Source organism: Chaetodon auriga, chromosome 11, assembly GCF_051107435.1.
Source record: "Chaetodon auriga isolate fChaAug3 chromosome 11, fChaAug3.hap1, whole genome shotgun sequence".
Lineage (NCBI taxonomy): Eukaryota > Metazoa > Chordata > Actinopteri > Chaetodontiformes > Chaetodontidae > Chaetodon > Chaetodon auriga.
In genome coordinates, this window is record NC_135084.1 from 27265748 (window position 1) to 27275462 (window position 9715).

A 9715-nucleotide genomic window follows, 5' to 3' on the forward strand; every position below is an offset into this window, starting at 1 on the left:
AAAGTGGGAAAAACTCTGAGGTTGAACTTGACAGAATTAAAACAAAAACAGTGATGGATACACATTTCAGTAGAGCGAGGACAAAGAGATCCTCTCTGCAGCTCAGTGAAAGATGATGTGGAAGGATTTATCTTTACTCAAGGCTGGATTACAAACTGGACACAGTGTGTGCTTAATCACATACACAACAAATTAATTTAGAGACAGAAAACTTCTGACCCTGCAGCTTTATTCCATCCTAATGGTCAAATGACATGTATGAATGCAACATGGAGGCTCTGCCCTCTGCTGGTCACAGTGTGGTACTACAACAGCACGTCAAACTGTCAGCTGCTGGAGGGTTAAATCAGATTTATCCTAGACACAAGTGTTTATCCTAGACACAAGAGGCTGCATTTGGAGAAGTAACAGCATCAGGTCTGGACTCTGGTGTGTGGGGGAAGGAACAGGGGTACAATCATGTTGAAAAACAAGATCAGTTCATTTGCCCATTCTCAGTCTCCAGATTCTGGGCCCCTCTCTACCATTGTTCCCCTGAAGGCACTCCTTCATCTTCCTCCTGTAGCAGTCCTTGCCTCTCCTCATCTCCCGTTTCACCTCCCTCTGCTGAAACGTCTAATTTGCTTCACCTGTGTCTTATTAGTTGTCCTCCCCTGTTTATATTAGTCCATGGTTGTTTCTCAATACCAAGTACGCCAAGTTCGGACTTACGAACTTGGCAGTTCGGACTTAGCAAGTTGGACCTGGGAGTACAGTCTCTCCAGGACGGGAGGACGCAGGACGGTCATTCTGCAATAGGGTTGGCAGCATACTTGATGACGTCACCATCTCAGCTTGTCTGCCGGTTATCTCCGAAAACTTTGGAGCAAATTTTAAACTATGCGCTATCGTGATGAATCGACCACAGATTTTAAGTTTTAACATCCACTTTCTCACATAAAATAATCTTAAAACCACATTCCGTACTACTAAAACAGTAGTATTTCGAAACTTGTAACTTTACAGTTGTGAGTCCTCTCCTCTGCTATCATTGCTACAAAATGCATTCTGGGATACGTGGCTGCCCCAAGTCCACACAAGTCACCACCCGATGCATCCTTGATAAAATGGGAGGGGCAAGAACACATCCGGGTATTTGACTGTACTTGGCGAGATGCGGACTTTTGAATTGGAAAAGTACTTGGACTGAGACTGATGACATTTCTCAAGTACACAAGAACACAAGTACAGAGAAGAACGCATATTTAGAAAGGCCCCATGTGTTGCCCTTTGTCTTTGTTAGTTCATCTTCATTCCTTCTGGTGTTATGTGTTTCTGTCAGAAATTTTCTGGTGATTCAGTGATTTTTGTGCTTAGTTTTAGTTTCCTTGAACTTTGCTGTATTGAGACACCCTTGGTTTGGATTTTTTTTTTCTTTACTGGACTTATTTTCTCATTTGTTGGACTCACACTCCTTTGTTGGAATTATTTGCCTAATTGGACTCTTGACTTTGGTTTTAATCATCACCTGCCTCCTGGCTTGTAAGTCTGTTTGGTCACTGTAGTTAATAAATTTCTTGTATTACACCAGTACTGTCTTTTGGCCTGCATTTGAGTTCAACCCTGTTAGTCCATGACTGAATTATGACAAGGGCTTTCAGTGCTGGGGACACCCAGGGTGATGGGAAAACATCGTAGCTTCCTGGTAGGCACAGTGTTTTCCACACAGAAGTTGATGTACACATGCCAATGTGTCTCTCACTGTGGGAGGTTAAAGGTCACTGTCTGGAGACTGAAACACACACATACATGCACACACACATCTCATGTGTTTAAATTGTTTACTATATGAAACAGGAATATCATGGAAACATGGTGTGTGTGTGTGTGTGTGTGTGTGTGTCAGGATTAGTCCGTGTCCCAGGACAGTGTGTGTCGTCTGACCAAGGAGAACCAGTCTGACACTGCTTACAGGTAAACTCATGAAAGAGTTCATCTTTACACTTGTTTACTAAACTGACCGATGTTAGCATTTAGCTCAAAGCACCAGTGTGTCTAAATAGAGCTCCATGGATCCATTAGCTGTGGGAGTTTCTGGATTAAAGTGTTGTTTGTATTTTTCATGGATTAGTACCAACATTGAAACACATAATGATGATGATGAGGTTCATGTTACTTGTTTGAGCCAATCGTGTCTTCTTTCATGCATTCCTGTCAGATGACAGACTGTATTGAAGATTTCATGCAAAAATGCAAATAAATGTTTTGAAAACTGACAAATCATTGAATTGTTTTAGCACAACAACTTCACACACACAAGTTCCAAATGTTTCAAGTCCAAAACAAGTTGTTATGCGTCCCTTAACAAATTATTGCTGTTAATAACAAGCATCAGTTAACTATAACCTTACAAGTTCCATGAAGCGAGAATACTTGTGTACTTTTACTGTAGCCTCATAGACATTAAAACTGCAGTTTTTTTAAGAAACACTTTAAAATAATTATTGGAAATCAACTCAAGATGTTGCCTGCTTTATTACAGTCCACAGAAACAACAGTGATTCAATTCAAAGTCCAGACACTGATTAACTGCAAATATTCACATTTATATTCTGAGCTCAGATAAATGCCACACTGCATTCTGGGAGATCCCCCTCAAGTTTTTTTTTTGTTTTGTTTTGTTTTTCACACATGTTTCACATCATGAGGTCTGATGATGTCAAAGTTTCCTGGGCTGTGATTGGCTCATGCATTGCAGCGGTCGGTGAAGCAGCAGTTCCAGCCGGGACGAGAACAGTTCTCCAGCGGAGTGCAGCCCTTTTCTTTATTATCTGCAACAGCAAAGAGGAAACACATCCTCAGAGCCTCCACAAATGCCACAGAACAGGTTTTTAAATCCACACTGTTGTCACAAAGATCCAGCTGTAAACCCAGTCTGTAAATATTTATTCAGTGTCCTGATCTGACAGATACTTTCAGGTTTTTAATCTCTGAAATCTTAATTTGAAATTTCCACATGAAGAACTCCAGAGCATTTGTGAGCAGGTAGAGGACTTACCTCTGGTGTAGCAGGCCTGTTGGACTTTGCCAGAGCAATCCTGCAGCAGGTTGGTGACCATCAGGAAATCGTCACCATAGCACTGGATGTGAAACTGCTCAGCTGAAACACAAACACATTACTTGCAAACACTAGCCATCCTATAGGACCAAGATGGCAGTGTATGCACAACTCAAGGTTCAATGTCTCTCCAGATTCTGCACATTAGCAGTTATCTGTCCATGTGTTTCAGGTCTGCTCAGAACAGTTTCCTGAATATATAATACAGGACTTCTGGGCACTGGATTTCACAACGTTATCAGTCATTTCTGTTTCATTCCAGTGATTGGGAGGCTACCAACTCAACTGCGCCAGCCAGAAGAAGTATTTTTTTTCTTTATTAATTATTTTCTGAAGCTTGTAGCTGATATAATTCTGTTATCAGATTAAACAACAAGAAAACGTCATGGTTTGTGTCTGATTTATCACACGAGTATACAGCTATTATACTGCTATGAAAATAAATACTTATATACTACAGTATTGACATGTATCATTACTTTGTTAAATATTATATTGGTGTCATCCCTTAATTACAGATTGCTTTACTGAAAGTAGTGATAAAACACATTAAATCAGCATGATGAAATTATGTTGACATGATGAATCAACATTTACCAAAACAGCTGACTAGTTCCTGAGTTGCCTTAAAACAGCACAATAGTGTCATGGTTTTGGGTGTTAGTTTTGATATTTCCTGTTTTATTTTGAAAAATTTCCATGTGTCATCTTTTGCTTTATCTTCTGCGTTTACCCACCTTTGTTATTGTTGATTTGTTTCACCTGTCCCTCATTAGTCTTCCCTCCCCAGTGTTTTCAAGTCTGTGTTTTCCCTTAGTCTGTGCCACTTTGTCCTTGTAGTTTGGGTTTCAAACAGTCCAACAATCTCTAGTATTTTGGACAATTGCTTTGTTTTTCCTTCAACCTTGCTTGTCGGACTTTTGGATTCTGATCCCTGTTTGCCTGTTAATATTGATTTCTTTGGATCTGACCTTTGCCTGCCTCACCGTCTAGTAAGCATTCTGTTTATTCCCTTTTTTGTTTGTTTGTTTGTTTGTTTGCAAATTAGCATTTGAACTGCACCTGGTGTGTGAAAAGGGGTCATAACCAGTAACCACCTGGCAAACGTCATCATAAGGTGAAATGAAGAGCAGATCAAGAAAGTCTCTTCTGCCCAGTTGGACAACAGGTGAGAAAGAGTCGTATTTGGATTTTGCGAATGTCAAATGTCGAGTCATTTTGAAACTAAGAGAAAAAACTAATTTACAGCTCTTAAACTCATCAACCATTTCAGAGTGTTATTAAATGTGGGGAACCATCCACAGAAGGAGAATACATAAACGAGGTTTTGTCTGCAGTGCAGGGGTTGAGTTTGAGTTTAACTGACTCCTGATTAAAGGCATCTTCACATCCAGGACAAAAGGCTTATGCTTTGAGAGGAGCATCACTGAAATGTAACTGCAACTGAATAAAAAGACATAGTTCAGATGTGCACAGAAGTTATCTTAAATCTCACTCAGCTCCTCAGATTCATACCTCACTTAAAAGTAAACACACACACTTCTTACAATCATCTTAATTCACTCTTCAGTAAATCCTGACTTCATCACAAGGAGCTTGTCATAAATTCCTCATAGCTCGACTCATAATAATCAAATTCCGACTTTCTCCTCAGTATGAGTAATCCAGCTAATTGTTGTCTTTTTCCATGGTTTCAGTGTCAAAAGGAAGGAAGCTGCAGGACTTTTCATGATGCAGAGGTCACAAAACAAACTGGCTAAAATGTGATGTGCTGTTATGTGATGTCAGCACAGTCTCACTGGTGGTCATGCTGTTTCCTATACACTGTGTTTGAAAATATAGCTCTTAACATGCTGACAAGTGCCTTTCATCTATGGCTTTATTATCTATGTTCTTTAAACGAATTTGCATTGTGGATATAGTTTTTGCATGTGAATCCATAGCCCTTAAAATTTTGGAGTGAAGCAGACTTAGATTTATCTTTTTTTAAGAAAAGGGGCAGCAGTATAGAAGCTATTCTACAAGTGAATTTCATTTTCAATAACCATAATAGCACAAATAATTGACATCAAATAAATGTTGAATTAAATATATATTATATTTACTTAATAGAATATATTAAATAAACATTGAATTAACCCAAGTATAAAGTTGGAGATTATGGAGCAATAAAGCCAATTTAGTGAAGGTTTTCAATAATCCCCTTTATAGTTTTCAAGTATATATGCCAAACAGCAGAAAAGTGACATTTTTTATTTTCTGAGGAAGGACCTGTATGCCCCAGCTCAAATTTTGCCCCCAGAATTTTGGCTTGCATGACACCCCTGTCAGCATGTGCTGGCAGAAAGGAATAGTAACTACAACCCCTGGCAAAAATTATGGAAGCACCAGTCTCAGAGGATGTTCATTCAGTTGTTTATTTTGTAGAAAAAAAGCAGATCACAGACATGACACAAAACTAAAGTCATTTCAAATGGCAACTTTCTGGCTTTAAGAAACACTAAAAGAAATCAAGAAAAAAAATTGTGGTAATCAGTAACAGTTACTTTTTTAGACCAAGCAGAGGGAAAAAAAATATGGAATCATGAAAAACAAACAAACAAAAGAACACTTCAACACACCACTAGTACTTTGTTGCACCACCTCTGGCTTTTATAAGAGCTTGCAGTCTCTGAGGCACAGACTTAATGAGTGACAAACAGTAATCTTCATCAATCTGGCTCCAACTTTTTCTGATTGCTGTTGCCAGATCAGCTTGGACCATTTTCTTCAACTTCCACCACAGATTTTCAATTGGATTGAGATCCAGACTATTTGCAGGCCATGACATTGACCTTATGTGTCTTTCTTCAAGGAATGTTTTTGCTCTATGGCAAGATGCATTATCATCTTGAAAAATGATTTCATCATCCCCAAACATCCTTTCAATTGATGGGATAAGAAAAGTGTCCAAAATGTCAATGTAAACTTGTGCATTTATTGAGGATGTAATGACAGCCATCTCCCCAGTGCCTTTACCTGACATGCCGTCCCAAATCATCAATGACTGTTTGCATGTTTTCTTCAGGCAGTCGTCTTCATAAATCTCATTGAAACGGCACCAATCAAAAGTTCCAGCATCATCATCTTGCCCAATGCAAATTCGCGATTCATCCCTGAATATGACTTTCATCCAGTCATCCACAGTCCACCATTGCTTTTCCTTAACCCATTGTAACCTTGTTTTTTCTGCTTAGGTGTTAATGATAGCTTTCGTTTAGCTTTTCTGTATGTAAATCCCATTTCCTTTAGGCGGTTTCTTACAGTTCGGTCACAGACGTTGACTCCAGTTTCCTCCCATTTGTTCCTCATTTGTTTTGCTGTGCATTTTCTGTTTTCAAGACATATTGCTTTAAGTTTTCTGTCTTGACGCTTTCATGTCTTCCTTGGTCTACCAGTATGCTTGCCTTTAACAACCTTCCCATGTTGTTTGTACTTGGTCCAGATTTTAGACACAGCTGACTGTGAACAACCAACATTATGTGATGATTTACCCTCTTTAAGAAGTTTGATAATCCTCTCCTTTGTTTCAATTGACATCTCTCGTGTTGGAGCCATGATTCAACAGCTGTCCAAGGTGTGATCACTCCTTTTTAACTGCAGACTAACAAGCAGATCTAATCTTTTGGGAATGAAAATTTACAGGGTGATTCCATACTTTTTTCCTCAGAATTGAGTGATTCCATAATTTTTTCCCTCTGCTTGGTCTTAAAAAGTAACTGTTACTGACTACCACATTTTTTCTTGATTTCTTTTAGTGTTTCTTAAAGCCAGAAAGTTGCCATTTGAAATGACTTTAGTTTTGTGTCATGTCTGTGATCTGCTTTTTTTCTACAAAATTAAACAACTGAATGAACATCCTCTGAGACTGGTGATTCCATATTGTTTTTGCCAGGGGTTGTAGTTACTTTTACTCTTGTATATGAGCTTAAATAACTTTTTGGTAAATTGTACTAGAAGTCTTAATGAAGCAAACTTTTTATTATTACATGAGTACATTTTTAGAGAACAAATACTGTTTAGAGAAAAATGTTCTAGTTGAATTAGATGAGACTTTTTCCTCTATCACCAGCAGCTCATAATGACAGGCCACAGTGCAGCCAGTGGTGGCCTGATGTCAATGCGTATGACAAATGACACAGAGCAATATATGTTGTTTGTAATTTAGAATCCTTATATAAATATGATTTGTTGTCAGTTTGGACTGAAGGCCTCGGTGGTGTGATATTGTTCCACTAATGAATATGCTGACATTTAATACAATTTATTTTGTAGTGTAAAGGTGTTCTTTAGTTCAAAAGCAGTATCATATATTCTGTAACATGTTTTTTACCCCCCCCCGATAAAAGTAAAAAGTCAGTCCCTTGAAGTGTATTCTAACTCTAAAGAAAGTTTAAGTCTTTCCATCCTGGTTATCTTGCTTTCAATTTAGTTAAATTTAATGAGTGTATAATTTTACCTGAGCAGAGCGGCAGCAGCAGCAGCAGCAGCAGCAGCAGGTGGTAACACTTCATATTTCTGGGGTTCTGTTGACTGGACGCAACAAAGCAGCAACTGAGAGGCTGATCTTTTATGCTCTGCTGACACACACACACACACACACAAAGGTGAATGAACAGATAAGTAATCAGAAGACAAATTGTACTGAACTCATGTTGCCTCAGAAATGACGTCTGGTCCTTGTCCAAACTTTGCTCAGTTCCAACTCTCCAAAGAAAACATCTGTCTGAATTGTATCCAAGTCATGACTTGAAATCGTAGGTCCAGCACATGTTTAAGTGTCCTTCTGATTAGACACTGAAATCCATATTGCTCCCGCTGGTCAGGCCAGCCCCTTGCATGGTAGGTCACTGCGGTTGGTGTGTGAATGAGAGCCAAATTGTAAAGTGCTTTGGATAAAAGTGTTTTGTAAATGCTGCCATTTAGCATTTAGCCACCTTTTTGATGAGTCATGACTGTTTGAGGATTGGCTGGTGTTATGACAGGCCAATCAATGACTGGCTGAAAGTTAATTGCATCAGCATATATTTTGTACTTTGGACACTGAAGTTGAACTTAACTAAACATTTGTTTTCACACAGAAGGTTTCTACTGGTATCAAAGATATCAACTAAATGAATTTGCATTCTGGCTATAGTTTTTGCATGTGAATCTGTGGCTCATAAAATTTTGGAGTGAAGCAGACAAGATTAATCTTTTTTAAGAAAAGGGGCAACAGTGTAGAAGCTATTCTAGAAGTAAATGAGTTTCATTTTCAATTACCATAATAGCACAAATAATTGACATCAAAATTTAGATATAGTGTTTACCCTAATATAAAGTTGGAGATTATGGAGCGGTAAAGCCAATTTAGTCAAGGTTTTCAATAGGGTTTTCAAAAGTTTTCAAATAATATGCCAAATGGCAGAAAAGTGTCATTATTTTTTATTTTCTGGAGAAGGACCTGTATACCCCTGCTGTAATTTTACCACTGTGGTGCTTTGTAAATGCTGCCATTTTGCATTTAGCCACCTTTTTTTGATGAGTCATGACTCCGCATCATGTTTGAGGATTGGTTGGTGTTATGACAGGCCAATCAATGACTGGCTGAATGTTAATTACATCAGCATTTATTTTGTACATTGGACACTGAAGATGAACTTAACCAAACATCAGTTTTCACACAGAAGGTTTCTACTGGTATCTAAGGTATCAAGGTGTAGTGGCAGCACTGTGAGAACCACTTTCTTTGATTTCTCCTGTGCATTTAATACCATTCAGCTGTTGCTTCTGGGTGAGAAGCTGTGAGTGATGGGAGTCGACGCGTCCACAATCTCCTGGATTACTGACTACTTGACAGACAGACTGCAGTTTGTTTGAATGGGTAGTGTTCTGTCTGAGACCATGGAAAGTAGTACAAGAGCGCCACAGGGGACTGTTCTGTCTCCTTTTCTCTTCACCTTGTACACCTCAGACTTCCAGTACAGCTCCTCATTGTGCCACCTGCAGAAGTTTTTGGACATCTCAGCGGTGGTGGGGTGTATAAAGGATGGACGAGAGGCGGAATAGAGAGCAGTGGTGGACGACTTTGTGGAATGGTCTGGTACAATCACTTGCTGCTTAACGTGGCCAAGACCAAGGAGATGGTGATTGATTTCAGAAGGAACAGGACGACGACGCAACCACTGTGGGGGAGAATGTCACAGTGGTGGAGGATTACGAATACCTCAGAGTGCACCTCGACAACAGACTGAACTGGAAAACCAACATCAACACGGTTTACAAGAAGGGGATGAGCAGACTCTATTTTCTGAGGAGGCTCAGATCATTCAACGTGTGCTGCAAGATGTTGGAGATGTTCTACTAGTCTGTTGTTGCCAGTGCACTCTTCTTTGCTGCAGTGTGCTGGGGGAGCAGCATTGGAGCTGGTAACACCAACAGACTGAACAAACCGATCAGGAAGAACGGCTCCACTATAGGCTCTGTGCACAAGCCTCGTGACGTACTTCCGATTCCGCCTGAAATGGGCAAACCAGTTTCCGGTTTACTTCCCTCTCCAGTCAAAACAGCGCTAAAATAAATACAAGGAATGAAAAATGA

At 39.4% G+C, this 9715-nt stretch overlaps 1 protein-coding gene across 1 annotated transcript; it reads right to left on the reverse strand.

The window, feature by feature from the left end:
- Positions 1–2724: 2724 nt before the first annotated feature.
- On the reverse strand, positions 2725–7650 carry LOC143328356 (uncharacterized). Its single transcript, XM_076743440.1, has 3 exons — positions 7596–7650; positions 3038–3139; positions 2725–2810 (listed from the first exon to the last, which is right to left on the reverse strand). The coding sequence occupies exons 1-3, from the start codon at positions 7648–7650 to the stop codon at positions 2725–2727; spliced, it is 243 nt and encodes an 80-aa protein (XP_076599555.1).
- Positions 7651–9715: the final 2065 nt, after the last annotated feature.

Excerpts from the sequence above, each read along its gene's own strand:
- LOC143328356 (XM_076743440.1), bottom strand. The coding sequence starts at position 7,650 with ATGAAGTGTTACCACCTGCTGCTGCTGCTGCTGCTGCTGCTGCCGCTC. Across the intron at positions 3,140-7,595 it reads GCTGCTGCCGCTCTGCTCAG|CTGAGCAGTTTCACATCCAG; the intron begins GTAAAATTATAC and ends TTTGTGTTTCAG. Across the intron at positions 2,811-3,037 it reads ACAGGCCTGCTACACCAGAG|ATAATAAAGAAAAGGGCTGC; the intron begins GTAAGTCCTCTA and ends TTGCTGTTGCAG.